Source organism: Mustela lutreola, chromosome 17 (genome assembly GCF_030435805.1).
Source record: "Mustela lutreola isolate mMusLut2 chromosome 17, mMusLut2.pri, whole genome shotgun sequence".
Classification (NCBI taxonomy): Eukaryota; Metazoa; Chordata; class Mammalia; order Carnivora; family Mustelidae; genus Mustela; species Mustela lutreola.
Genome location: NC_081306.1, coordinates 1,566,236 through 1,580,231, shown reverse-complemented (window position 1 = coordinate 1,580,231; position 13,996 = coordinate 1,566,236). Strand labels below are relative to the sequence as shown.

At 60.5% G+C, this 13,996-nt stretch overlaps 1 protein-coding gene across 5 annotated transcripts; it reads right to left on the bottom strand.

Annotated features, from left to right (window-relative positions):
- SH2B1 (SH2B adaptor protein 1) lies at positions 1-8,274 on the bottom strand. Of its 5 annotated transcripts, none has more exons than XM_059154098.1 (10): positions 8,172-8,274; positions 5,214-6,226; positions 4,824-4,925; positions 4,489-4,580; positions 4,196-4,371; positions 2,229-2,441; positions 1,832-2,043; positions 1,524-1,695; positions 964-1,063; positions 636-788 (listed from the first exon to the last, which is right to left on the bottom strand). In XM_059154098.1, exons 2-10 carry the CDS (start codon positions 6,150-6,152, stop codon positions 770-772), a joined length of 2,025 nt encoding a protein of 674 aa, XP_059010081.1. In that variant the 5' UTR covers positions 6,153-6,226; positions 8,172-8,274; the 3' UTR covers positions 636-769. The 5 variants fall into 5 exon arrangements, with proteins under 5 accessions (XP_059010077.1, XP_059010078.1, XP_059010079.1 ...); XM_059154097.1 differs by having other exon boundaries at positions 649-788; positions 1,468-1,695; XM_059154094.1 differs by lacking the exon at positions 964-1,063 and having other exon boundaries at positions 1-788.
- Between the last annotated feature and the right edge of the window lie 5,722 nt (positions 8,275-13,996).

Sequence of the window (13,996 nt, the reverse complement as noted above, 5' to 3'; positions counted from 1 at the left end):
TCCGATGGAACTGAGATAAACCCTTTTATTTATTTATGCTTCTCCATTTTGTTTAAAACAACAACAACAACCACCTTAAAGTAACTGACAGCCCTTCCCCCTCACCCTGCTTCGGGCTGGGGGTGGTTAGTGGGGAAATGGCCCCCAGGGGTGGGGCTGACCGTAAGAGCCCCTCAGGGAGGTAACGGAGCCCAGATCCCCTGCCCAGGGGATGGGGCACCTGTAGTGTATGGACTGGGGAGTGAACAGGGCTCTCGAACCTCTTCTTGTACCAACGCGGATGCCCTTGGCCGTCAAGGGTCAGGAAGCACGTGGGGAGGGGATTCCTACCGCTGCTCTGCGTCCCCACCAGGCACGATGTCACCAGCTAAGCGCTGGGGGCCAGAGGGGCGGAGGACCAGCGGGGCAGGCTCACACGAAGGAGTACTGGTTACGAACGGCTCGGGGATGGGCCCCTTCGTCTCCGCCGACCCCTAGTGGCGACTGCTGGAGCTGCACCGTCGGGGCGGCCCCGGGGTCCCCACCAGAGCCAGCGCCGCCCTCGGCCGCGGTGCCTGGTGCTACGGCCTCTTCCAATTCAACCACGGGGACCAGCTCGACCACGGGGACCAGCTCTTCCTGGACCCCTCCACTGCCCGCTTTCTCTTTCTCTTGCCTCTCTTTGGCTGCTGTGGCTGCTGCTGCCGCCACTTCTGGCGCCCCCGACGCCTCTTCTGCCCCAGGATGTGGGGGATCTGTCCATGGAGGGGGTTCAGGGGGCTGGGGTGGGTCATGGGAGGTGTTCGGTTCTGGAGACAGGAATGGTAAGAAGACAGGCTGTGGAGGGGGCCAGCTCTTGCGACTGGCCTCCCCTGCACTTGTTCCCCCGGGAGCCATGTGCTATCTCCCCCACATCCCGTCTCCTGAGCAACCCCCCGTCCATGGAAGATGGATCATGGGCGGCGGTGAGAGGAGCACACTTACACACAGTCACTCGCTCCGGAGGGCATGAGGGTGGAGGAGGCATCGGGGTAGCATCGGTCTCCCTCGCACACCCCTGCATGGCTCCCGGCCTGCTCCCGGCCTGGGGGGGGGGGGGGGCAACGTGGGGACAGGTGGGACGTTGGGGTGGGGAAAAGGGAGAGATCAGACAGGGACATCAGACGTCAAGGGAGGAGGGGGGCGGGGGATCAAACCAAGCACCCCAAGAAGGACAGGCCCGAGGCAAGACTGCAACCAAGGGCAAAGACGAGGCCGAGGAAGATGAATCCAGGAGACACACGAGTGATGGAACACAGGGTCCGATGGAATGGCGATGCACCAACCCAACTTCCTCCCGGCTCCGGCTCGGAGCCGCTGCCTCCCTACGTGCTCAGTGTCCTGCCTCCCCTTGGAAAGCCCCACCCCCAGGGGCCTCCACTGCCCTGCTCTCCCTTGCGAGGCTTCTCCTCCTCACAGCCCCCCGCCCCGTCTTTCTGGCACACACACCTCCTCACTTCTTGGGTGCACGGGCACCTCCTCCCCTGCAGACCTGCTCTGCTCACCCTGCTGCCGCTGGGAGGACACGACATAGCTGACAAGAACAACGTCACTGGAGCCTCCAGACTCCAGAGGGATGGGGTGCACCCGGAAATGCTCGAGCATATCGAAAATGGACTGGAACCACAAGTGCTGGACCCGGCACTGACCCTCCTCGTTCAGCGACAGGCGCAGGTGCTGAGGGCAGGGCGAGCAAGGTGAAGCAGGAGCCCGCGCCCCTGCCCCTACCAGAAGCCTCCTCCCCGGGACGGCCCCGCGCCCCCCGCCCCACTCGCAAGCTCTGGGCATGGAGCACAGCCTTTCCCTCACTCACCTTGGCCTTGCCCTGGAAGTTGAAGGTGAGGACGTACTCGCCCCTCCTCGTCTCACTCTGCCGCACCAGGAACACCCCGTGGGAGCCAGCACCGCCCGCCAGCACTAGCTGCGCGGCCTTGAGTCGAGAGAGCATCCCGTGGAACCAAGGGTGCCCTGAGAGGGGCTGGTCCCCTTCTCCTCCCTCTGACTCCCCCTGGAACAGGAATGATCCTTCAGGGAGGAGAGAGGGAGGGAAACCGGGGTGTCAGGGAGGCCTCCCCCGTCCTGGGAGAGAAGCAGCCTTGCTTTCCCGCCAGCTGTCACTTCCGCTCCCCTGGGTCCGGTCCCTCAGGATCCTGAGACCAGAGTTTCGGGAAGGCGGGCCCCTGGGCCTGGAGGCAGACGCGGGCGCTCACCTCTGGTACCTGCGGCCGTTTCCGGAGTGTCCAGGGGCGGGTAGGGGGCTGAGAGGGGGTGAACGGTGCCCGCAGGGGGCCCCTCTTCAATGGGGATGCGGGGGGGCAACTCTGGGGGAAGCAGTTCCATGGAGTCAAAGTGGGAGGCGGCAATGGAGGCGGAGCTGGGGGAGATGGACGCTGAGGGCCGGTCTGCAAGGCCCCCATAGGCCCCTGGAACAAAGGGGGGGGAGGGCAGAGTTGAGAACCGGAGACACTACCCTGCGTGCTGGCAGTCAGCGAGCCGAGGCGCCGGCCCCCTTCCTCGGCCAGGGGCCCATCGCTCCGACCCACGACCCTGGACAGGCTCCAGGCACTGAGGGGCTGTGGAGTGATGAGGTCACCCCGGGCTCCGAATGGGCCCCTGTTCTTTCTGAATCAGCTGAAGTGACAGCAACTGTTGCAGGGCGTGCGGACGATCCCTCAAGGACTCGTGTATTAAGAAGCATCCTTTTTCGGCTTACAGGACAAAACCCCCAACGCTCAAAGGCATCAAAGACCCTCCTCCTACTAATTGGCCCAATCCAACCACCCCGAGCACCTCGATTGGTCTGTAGTCCCAGAGCCTCCACACGGGCCTGATGGTCCGGTCCTGCCCTCCCACAGCTCCAGGGCTCTCCCCACCTCGCTTCCTCCAAGCCCTGTTCTTTTCTCTCGCCTCCCCTGGGTGAAGCCTGTCTGTCCCACCTTCCCCGATGCTCCTCCTCCTCTGAGCTCCCAAGGCGCTTCCTGCTTGTGCTGCTCAGAGGACCCCAGGCACAGGCTCTCCGCTGCGGAGTCCTGCTTTTCAGAGGGAGTGAGAGCTTCTCAACTCAACTAGACCGGGAGCCCTCAGAGAGGGCAAGAAGTGCGTCTTGGGTGGCTCTGGGTTCCTCCGTCCTGCCCCAGAACCTAGCACAGGCTCGGGAATGCACTCGGGCATTCCCAAATGTCTACTGTGTGGCAGGCCTGAGCCCACAAGAATGGCGTAGCTACACGTGGGGTGCAGAGAGCAAAGGGGGGGTGGGGAGCGAGTGGCCCAGTGCTGGTCTTGGTCAGGGGCCGCTGGAAAGCCACTGACCCTCCTTGGTCTTAGCTGCCTGTGGGGCCTGGAAACGAGGGGATGGAGCCCATGGCCGGTGAGGTCCACCCCGGCTCCAAGATCCTTCAGTCCGCGTGTTTACTCGGTGAGTACGGCCAGGGGGCCACGCACCAAGAAACCGAAACTAGAACAGAGGAGCCGGACAAACGGGTACTGGCGTCTGGAAGGTGAGCGGGGCCGGGTGGACGCAGGTCCCTGGAGTGCTGGGTGGGACTGGGCCTGCACACGTTAGGCCGAGAAGTGAAGAGTCAAAAACATCTAATAGTGGGCGCCTGGGTGGCTCAGTGGGTTAAAGCCTCTGCCTTCGGCTCAGGTCATGATCTCGGGGTCCTGGGATCGAGCCCCGCATCGGGCTCTCTGCTCAGCGGGGAGCCTGCTTCCCTTCCTCTCTCTCTGCCTGTCTCTGTGCCTGCTTGTGATCTCTCTCTGTCAAATAAATAAATAAAAATGTTTTTAAAAAAGAAAAAAAAATTTAAAAAAAAAAAAACCCAACCATCTAATAGCATCAACATACGTACAGAGACGCAGAGTAAAAGCAAAACAAAGGTGTGAACGAAGTGTTCCAGAAGCCTGGGGAAGAGCCGTTCTCTCCCGCCAGCATGGAGATCTGCCCGGGGCTTGCGGAAGAGGAGGAGAGGCCGGGCACGGAAGGCCGGGCGGGCATTGGCGTGGGGCTCGCGCCAGGTGGGGACGGGGATGGTTCTGAGCCGCCGACTGTGGCGTGGCACGGCGGGAAGGGGTGGGCAGCTGAAGGGCAGGAATGGGGGCGCGGTCGCAGTCGGGAGAGAGGGCCTGAGCCTGGCGGGGGGGCTCTGAGGTCCACAGCCCTGCAGAGTTCCATCCTTACCCTGTGACAGGCGGTCATTGCTCTCGCTGGCTCCCAGCAGCAGATCCTGGCTGGGCAGACTCTCTGAGTGATTCAGGCAGGGCAGCTCCAGGCTGTCCGTGTTCTCCCTTGTAAGGAATGAGGTCCCAGGGGCCAGGGGGAGGGTCATGGGGCGGGGACTGGTGGCAGGGCAGGGTCTGTAGAGGGGCGGGGGAGGGGGGGGGGGAGCGGTGAGGAAACTCAGCAGGTGAACAGCCCAGGGCTGCTCCCCAGCCCCTCCTGGTCCCCTCGGTGACAGCAGGCAGGTTCCTCACCCCGGACTCAGGCATTCCTGGATGTCAGACACCCAGGCCTTCACGTGTAAAGCATCGGCTGTCTCCAGGATGTATTCTGAGGGGCCTTCCACCTACGAGGCCAAGAGGAAGCCCGCAGGCCACGTCCAGGTCCAGAGGCCGGAAGCCACCCCTGATGAGAACAAGAAGATCCTCCCCCTCTTCCCTCCTCCCAGGGAAGCTACAGCCCCAGGGACACACTCTCAAGGCAGTGGACCCACAGGCACCTCCTCCTGTGAGGTCCCTGGCTTCCACGCACTCCAGGAGCTCCCTCCCCAGCGCGAGCGCTCCCGGGGGGCAGAGCCCAGAGCCCCTACCTTAACCACAAACGTGTTCTCCCGGTCAGGCATCTCCAGGGCCGTGGTTGTCCGCACGTCCGTGATGGTAGAGCAGGGGATGCTGAGCCGAGGCCGAGACGCCTGGGTGGGCCACGAGAACAAGATCCAAAGGCTGGTGAGCAGGGGGGCCTGTCCATTCCCTCCGGAGACGCCGCGCCTTCCCTTCTGTGCCCGAGGGAGTCGGACCAAGGGTCTCAAGGCTACTCTGTCAATCCCCCCCGAGTCAGGAGCTAGCTCCACACACCCAGGTGAGCGCGGACGCAGAACTAAACCCATCCCCACCAGAGCGAGCCAAGCTAAGCCCGGGGGCTGTTCCACGCGGGTGGCTCGGTCGCCCGCTCCCAGTCCCCCACCCTCCGGGGGGCTCACCTTGGGCGGCACAAAGAACTCCAGGCGACTTCCTCCTCCTCCTTCTCCTTCACTGCGGAGCAGCAAGCGACACTTCTGCCACTGAGGCTGCCCTCCTCCCCCTGAGGTCGGCCCAGCTGCCCCTCCTCCCCGGCCTACTCCAGCTGGGTCGGGGGCTGCCTCTTCAGCCCCCATGAAATTCAGCAGCTCTTCCCTCTGCACGGTCCCTGCTCCGTCTTTCAAGGCCCCCCCGCCCCGACTGAGTCTCAGCCGCTCGAACCGGTGAGTCCATCGGTCCCCAGGGGATGTTCCGTCACTAACCAGTCCCCTGCCAACGGTCCCGGCCCCCCCAGAGGAGTTGGAGTTGCTGTTTCCACCCAGGACCGGGGGGCCCGATGAGGTCTCGAGGGTCCCCGCTGGGGAGGGAGGGTCCACGGCCCCCCGCCACTGCAGGATGCCACGGACTGAGCCGCGGACGGAGCGACCCACTGAGCGGAGGGAGAAGCGTTTCTTGAGCTTCGGCTTCGAGGAGGTCGTCGAAGAGGAAGAGACCGAGGAAGGGAGGGGGCCGGCCAGGTCCTCGGATGATCGAGAAGGGCCCAACACAGCCAGGGGCCCACCCACCCTGCAGCTCTCAAGGGACAGGTCCTGTGGCGGGATGTCCACACCAGGACTCAGGGGCGCCAGGATGGGTGGCGAGAGGGAGCCGGAGGCCCGGGCCACCTCGGCTTCAAAGTGCTGCAGGAAGAGCTCAGCAAACCGGCGGGAGAAGGCGGCCTCGGCCCCCGGCCCCGCATACTGAGGGTGGGAGGCCAGGTAGAGGCGAAAGCGGCGGGCAAAATCCAGGGCGGCGGCCCGGGCGTGCGACTCGCAGAACTCCCGCCAACTAGGAGGAGGGGGAGGGGGCAGCGGGGGAGGAGAGGGGGAGGCCCCATCCTCCGGGGACGGGGATCCATTCATGATGGCCCCCAGGAGGCGGACCGGGGGAGCCTGTGGGGAGGGGCGACCAGAAGACACGGGGCGAGCGGCAGCAGCTGCGGAAGGAAGAGAGGCACATACACCGCGTCACTGCTGAGGTGGGAGCGGGGCGAGCCCCACCCCCAGCCGACTCCCCACTCTGGTCAGGACGCCTTGGAAAGCCACGGGGAACAGCACACCGCACCCCTTCCCTCTCCCAGATCCTCACGCCCCCCCCTCCACGCCCCAGTCGGCACCTACCCTGCTGCCTGCCCAACCCCACTGCCCCCGGCTCTGGTTCCAGGAGTGACAGACCGCCGGCCGTGGAGCACCTTCCTCTAAAAAGGAGCCTTTATCGCGCACGCCACCTCCCTTCTCGAAAACAGGTCCTTCAAGCTCTATCACATGCTTCCCATGTGCTGTTCTTACCTTTCCCTGCAACAGGCTTTAATAAGCTTGACAACAGAGGAGGAAGCCGAAGCCCAGAACTGGACTCCGAGCCTACGGTTTTGCCCACTGCATAGCGCTCGTCCCCGGGGCCTGGCTGCCCCGGCCTCCGGCACAGCCCCTCCCTGCCCCAGCGCTCGGGGGAGGTAGGCCTGTAGTGCTTACAGACCCTGCCTCACGGGTCCTGAGGTCCAGCTCTGAGGAGGGAGGCTCCTCAGGATGCGTGAGGGATTGAAACCGCACTCGTCCTGAAGGCAGACCCCAGGGCCCAGCACCCCTACACTGTACCGTCACAGTGGACAGAGCCTCGAGATGGCCACCGTCCGATTCTTTGGGGACCCTTCAGCCTGGGGCCCAGAGGCAGGAGCACCAGGCAGGGAAAGGCTATGGGCTGGGTCAGAGCAAGACTCCGTCGGCCACAAAATAAATAAGACATAACAGGGAGCTTTTCCACTTCCTCTTCTTTCACTGGGGAGTGTGCCCTAAAGGCTGGTTAGCCTGATGGTTAAGGCTATGGGCTCTGGAGTCAGACTTGGGATGAAATCCCTGCTCTGCCACCTATTAGCTGGGTGGCCCGGAGCAGACTGGATGTCCTCTCTGAAGTGCAGATTTGTCGCTGTCAAGCGGAGCTAATGATCCCTCACCCCTAGAGTCACTGGGGGAATCAAATGGAACATGTCAGGGCTCGACACAAAGTAAGCACACAATGGACCACCGCCGTTAATACTATCTTTCTGGGTTCCGAGTCTTCCGGGAGAGCAGTGAAAGCAGAGGAGGCTTCCCAAGAGCTTACAATTAGCAAGTGGCAGAGCTGGGCGGGACATTTACCACCCATGGCTCTTTTGTTAGGGTTCCTCCCCCATAGTATACTGGAAGATGACTGGGACCCGGACTGGGGGGCGGGGGGCCGGGGGCGAGGGCAGCTCAGGGAAGTCTCCCCCAACCTCAGACCGACGATCAGCGACCCCTGCCCTGCCTCCCTGGCCTAGACCCTACCCATTCAGACGGCTCCCACCGCAGGGACCGTTCCCCACCAACGAGAAGAAGCCAAGAGATGCAAGAGTCATGGAACACAGGGGACCCGAGCCAAGAGGTGCAGACACAGCAGAGACCGATCTCCAGGCAGAGGCCCACCCAGCCCTCTGCACCACAGGCAGACCCAGCCCCCTTCTGGCCCGCTGACCCTGCGGCTCCCGAGCTGGTGACTCAGTTTCTCTCCTGCCAAGCAGGACCCAGACCCGTCTTCCCGGTGCACCTGCCTCCGGGCTCAGATCTGAAATCCCCCGAAGGGCGGGTGGTGGAGGGGGCAGGCTCCGCTCCCGGCTCCGACCCCCCCGGGCCCGGTGGTCCGCGCACTCCGACCCGACCCTCCTCCCCGGACGCGCTCGACCCGCCCAGTCCCCGGGGCCGCAAGCGCCTCGGGAGCAGCCGGGGCCGCGGCGCTCTGCGGGGCCGAGCCCCCTCCTGCCTCTGCCGCCCCCCTACGCCCGCCCCCACCCAGACTCCCGGGCGCCGGGGCCGGGTCGCGAGGAGGGAAGAGGTACTCGACGAGGGGGGTTCCGGTTCCGGTCCCACCTGCATCTCGGTCCCCGCGGTCGGCTCCGGCGGCGGCGGCGGCGCCCGCTCCCTGCCCCTCCCCCCGCCCTCCGCGACGGGCGCGCAGGCCGCGTCTGCGCAGGCGCCGGGACCCCTGTTTCCGTCCCCGCAGGAAGCGACCATAGAGAAGAGCGGCGGGAGGGAAGGGCCCCTCACTCACTTCCGCCCGCCGCCCGGGGCGCGCGAAGCCTCGGGGCGCCCGCCGCCGGGGGCGCTCGGGGGGCTCGGGGGGCTCTGCGGCGGCGCCTCCGAGGGGCCGCAGGGGCCACCGCGGCAAGGGGACCCCCCCCCAGGTGCCCTCCCGGAGACAACCCGGCGAGGAGACGCCCGCTGAGGGGGTCGAGTGCCGACGCCCCCCGTCGTGGGCCCGAGTAGCCCCCCGGGGCCGACACCAGCGAGGGGGAGCCCCTGGGCGGGGCGCGCCGCCGCCTGAGCGCCTGGCCCCGCGGCCGAGGGGTTCGCGGGGCGCCGCCGCCCGCGAGCCGCGCGGGGAACGACGCCCTGACCTTGGGGGGGGGGGCCGCGAAGAGGCGGAGCCTGGACCGGCGACCCTGGCGTGTCTGAGCGACGGGCTGGCGGCCCCGGGGGCTTCGTCCGAGACGGGGAGGGCAGGCGGTCCCGCCGGCCGCGCTGGGGACGTCGGGGCCGGCGGGCGCTCGGAGCCGACCCGTGAAGGCGTCACGGCCGCGTGCGGACGCTGGGGATCGCTGTGGTGTAGACGTCGTGGACACCGTGAGCACGAGGAGGTGCGGACGGCCGGCCGGCCACCCGGCTGCAGCCGCCCGAAGGGGTAGGGGAGCCTGGGCTGAAGCAGTTGGAAAGGAGCGGATCGAGCGCTCTCGGGGACTGGCGAGTGACCAGCGCAGAGCTGTGCGCGGCCTCTGCTTCCCTGCTCCGGCCCCTCCGCGCCCGCGCGTTTGGCGGCACCGGCGGGGAGGCCCGTCTCCGTCTCCGTGGCCAAACGGCTCTCCGGGGCGCCACACCGAGCCCCAGCAGCTTCGAACTCAAGAAGGGACCTGCTGCTGTTCTGAGGCTTCTTGCAGTAAAATGTCCAGAACTGACCCCGGCTGGTTGGCTTCGATCAGATACTCCTCCGGGAACACGACAGACTGGACACGGATAAATGCCCCGACTCGCCCAAGCACGGCGGCTCAGGGCTGAGGCTGCCCGGTGGAGTCGGAAACTTCACTGAGGAGGGCAAGTTGGGGCCCAGGCAGCCGTCCTCCCGCGCTCTCCCCTGTGCTAACCGGCCCGAGATCGCTCTCAGATGGCCCAGTTCGGGGGAAGATCTACATGAAAAAGACTAATTCTGTGGCCCCTTCCCGCCTGCCTGAAGCCCTTACACACCCTTTCTCTGTAGTTTCCACTTTCTGTGATTTCTGCCCAGTTTCTAAGAGAGAGACACAGTGGGGACTAGAGGAAGGCCACAGTCTGGGGTTGATGAGTTAGGTTTGGAAATGCGTCTAAGCTGTCCAATAAAACAGATGTTCTGTGTTGACACGCTCCAGGATGGTAGCTCCTGGGCACTTGAAATGTGCTGGTGGGACTAGGGATTTAAACTTGAATTAATTAAAATAGCCACATGTGGCGAGTGACTACTGTGTTAGAGCAGGGGCGGTCTGTGGACAGCTAGCCGGAGCTGTCCAGCAGAGAGAGCTGCCGTGTGAGCTGCATAAAACAGTTTGGGGATGATCAGAAGTGAGAGTTGAAGCTACTGGTTGAAACCATGGACATGATCGAGATTGTCCAGGCAATTATCTGTAGAAGGAATAGGGCCCAGGACCTAATTCTGGAAAACAATCCACACTTATCAGGTAGGCAGCCAATGAGGAGTAGAAAGTGCTGAGATGACGTCTTGGGTCAGGTTTCCCAGAAGCAGACCTGGAGGTGACGTGTGTGCAAGTGACTTCGTCAAACAGTGCTGCCAGAAGAAATTGGTAAGAGAGTGGGAGAAGCAGGAGAGGGAAGGAGAGAAAACCAAACGAGTGATTCCAGGCAAAGAGAAGTTCAACTTGATCCTACAGGGGAGCCCTAGATGAAAGATGCGTGTCAGATTTGTCCAGAAACAAGGGAGCGGGGCATTCCCTATACCTACAAGCCTTAGCTGTTCACCAAGCGACGCTCCTGGAGATGTCAGTTCATCAAGACAAAGCTTCCTGGAGTGTGAGGGCATCCCCTCGAAACCAGAAAAATAAATCTGGACACGGCATTGGAAGAAGAACCACACCACAAAGACAATGGGGTATGGGAGTACAGAGCATGCGCGTGGGGGCACTTGGTCAGACACCTCACGAGCAAATGATTATAAAGGGACCCGTGGCATTGCCGCTGCCTCCTGTTTTAAAACATCGGTGATGGAGGCTGTGGGGTCGCGAGTGGACGTTCAAAAAAAAAAATTCTTGAGATGTTTTTGGTGCCAAGAAGTGCATTTATTGTTACATGGCGACAAAACTCGGGCAGAAAGAGCCTTAGCTTTGCTGTATGAAGCTGGTGGTTATATGCATCGTGTTCAAAGTGGAGGGGACATGCAGGGAATATTAGATCATAAATGTTTTCTTCGAATTTCTGCCTGTAAAACTACTTTCGCAAGATTCCTCTGGTGCTTATCATTCAGTTGGATGTTAACTATCGGTGACACGTACAGACAGTCATGAGACCCTTTACAGTGTAGCAGCCAGCACGTATTTGATCCTTATCAGAGCTACGCAGGCTTTAGGTCATCTTTCTGGGCTAAAGGTGAATATTTTTCTGCTTCTATCCCTATCAACTAACACTGTTTAGGAACTTTAGTGAGAGTAGCTGTTTAAAGATTTTGTTTATTTGACAGAGACACAGCGAGAGAGGGAACACAAGCAAGGGGAGTGGGAGAGGGAGAAGCAGGCTTCCTGCTGAACAGGGAGCCCGATGCGGGGCTTGATGCCAGGACCCTGGGACCATGACCTGAGCCGAAAGCAGATGCTTAACCAATTGAGCCACCCAGGCGCCCTATGGTGAGAGTGGTTTTAAGGAAGTGGCAGAAGGGGCGCCTGGGTGGCTCAGTGGGTTAAAGCCTCTGCCTTCAGCTCAGGTCATGGTCCTGGAGTCCTGGGATCGAGCCCTGTATCCGGGCTCTCTGCTCAGCGGGGAGCCTGTTTCCCTTCCTCTCTCTCTCTGCCTGCTTGTGATCTCTGTCTGTCAGATAAATAAATAAAATCATTTAAAAAAAAAAAAAAACAAGGAAGTGGTAGAAGCAGAAGCCAAATGGTAGTGGGCTGAGGAATAAATGGAAGGTGATGAAACGGGAGGAGGAGCCAAAGTATTAACGTAAAAGGGAGAGATACTTGCTTCTCAGGAACAGGGTATGTGACAGGATGCTTTTAGCTCTCAGTAATGAAACCCTTCACCCACTCCCAATGTCGGGGAGCTTCAGCGTGAAAAGAGGGGGCGCTTTCTGGCTGACAGAATTGAAAACCCAGAGGTAGAATGACTTCGGGCGTTTGAGCGTGGTCTCGGTCTCTCAGCTCTGCTTTCCAGATTGTCCCCTCACAGGTGGCAAGATGGCTAGCAGCAGCCCCAAGCATACACCCTACTAGCTCCACAGTCGTAGTGGGAAAAGATCATAGCCTTCCCAATGGCTCTGGCAAACACAACAGGACTGAGTCTCATCAGCTCTGCCTGGGTCACCAGGTATAATGAAGAACTTGGTTTTTGTCTCCGCTTCCTGGCGCATAACTTTGAAAGTACTTGGAAGTTACCAAGTGATAGAAGTGCCCTTTAGATCCCACCCAAGTTTTAGCTCATGAGGTCACTAATGGCAAGCCCGTGGATAGCTTCAGGACAAGGGCTGGTCACCAGAAAGACGATCCTGGTGACTAGAGGGTTGCGGTTTTTATTTTACTTTTTATTTATTGACATATAATGTATTATTAGCCCGAGAGGTACAGGTCTGTGAATCGCAGGTCTATACATCTCACAGCACTCACCATAGCACACACCCTCCCCAGTGTCCATCAGCCGCCACCTTGTCCCTCCCCCTATCCCCAGCAACCCTCAGTTTCTTTTGCGAGATTAAGAGTCTCTTACGGTGTGTCTCCCTCCCGATCCCATCTCGTTTCGTTTTTTCCTTCCCTGCCCCCAAACCCCCCACGTTGGCTCTCAAATTCTTCCTATCAGGGAGATCATATGATAATTGTCTTTCTCTGATTGACTTATGCTCAGCATAATACAGAGGGTTGGGATTTTTAAAAAGATTTATGCATGCATGTATGTTAATCTCTACACCTATCACGGGGCTTGAACTCCCAACCCCTGAGACCAAAAGTCACATGTTCTTCTGACTGAGCCAGCCAGGCACCCCCGAGGGTTGGGATTTTGAGCTGCTTGTCCAGGGAGAGGAGGGGGATCCAGAGATTGGGTTCAGTCACGTGGCGATGACGTAATCAGTCACGCCTAAAACACGAAACCGGGTCTCCCAAACCTCACTCTGTCTCTCTTCCTTGAGCTGTTCCTGACTTGTATTCTCGACGCTAACTGTAATCATACGTATAGTGTTCTGCATTCTCTGAGTTGTTCTAGCAAATTCTCACACCTGAGGGGGCTGCGGGGTCACGGGAAACTCCCTGATCTGGAGCAGGTTGGTCAGAACCGAAGATGATGGGGTTCCCCACTTGCACCTCTCCTCTGAAATGGGGGCCGTCTGGGGGGGACTGAGCCCTTAACCTGTGGGGTCTGAGTTAACTTTGGGCCCTCAGTGCCGGAACTGAACTTGAGTACACTAGTACTCGACAGTGTGATCACAGGGGATAGAGTTTGCTGACTGGTGAACCCTGGCTCAGAGGCCAGTCGGAGACCGGGATGGGCGGAGCACAGCAGAGGCAGCTCTTCAGAGGATAACCGGGGTCTCTGACAGAAGGGGAAGTGGTTGCTTGTGGGATTCTACTGGAGGCTCACCGCACTCCATCCCCAAGAGACGGGGATTTCTCCTCTTTTGTCTCCTGGGATGTCAAATCCAGCTTTGGTGCTTTGGTCAGGATCCCCTGCCCCAAATCCAGGGCTGGCACGGGGGGCAGGAGGGGAGGGAAGCAGAGAGGAGACTGGGGTTGTGGTCCAGGACGGGCTGGTGCTGACCTGGCTCGGGCACTACGGTGGGGTTAGTAGCAAGGACAATAGCTGAGGAGACACTGCCAAGGCTGGCTCGTGGGGGAAGAGCGAAGATTGCCCTGGAGCTTCCAGTACGTCCGTTGAGGGGCGTCGAGGACAAAGTCCTGAGCCCGAGTGCCCCAGCTACTAAGTTGCTGACCAGCCTAGTGCTCATGTCAAAGACACCAGACCCCATCCTCTAAAGAGCAGCAAGAAATCCTAGAAAATCATCAAGTTTAACTTCCTCACTCCAATCCCCATTTTATAGATAATAAAGCAGAGACTTCAAAAGTTACGGTGGTTCACCTTTATTTTCAACGTGATTGTGAATACAAAATTTGCTTTCCACTGAAAACATCAGGATACTTAACAAGCCCGACGTATAGGCTCAACTGAGATAATTCAGCACATAATTCCTTCAACCAATACTTCTTCACCGGAGTGTTGGTTAGGCCCTGCTCAGAGTCACAAAAACAAGCTCTTACTGCCATGACCTGGTGAGACCGGGAACAGCAACAACCCCACAAACCAGCCAACAAGCTGGTAAGATAATAAGGTAATTTTAGAAATTTAGGTGCTCTCGGGGCACCTGGGTGGCTCAATGGGTTAAGCCTCTGCCTTCGGCTCAGTTCATGATCTCAGGGTCTCAAAATAGAGCCCCCAGAATAGAGCGAGAGTAGAGCTCT

Excerpts from the sequence above, each read along its gene's own strand:
- SH2B1 (XM_059154094.1), bottom strand. The coding sequence starts at position 6,152 with ATGAATGGATCCCCGTCCCCGGAGGATGGGGCCTCCCCCTCTCCTCCC. Across the intron at positions 4,581-4,823 it reads AGAACACGTTTGTGGTTAAG|GTGGAAGGCCCCTCAGAATA; the intron begins GTAGGGGCTCTG and ends TTGGCCTCGTAG. Across the intron at positions 2,044-2,228 it reads AACGGCCGCAGGTACCAGAG|GATCATTCCTGTTCCAGGGG; the intron begins GTGAGCGCCCGC and ends TCCTCCCTGAAG.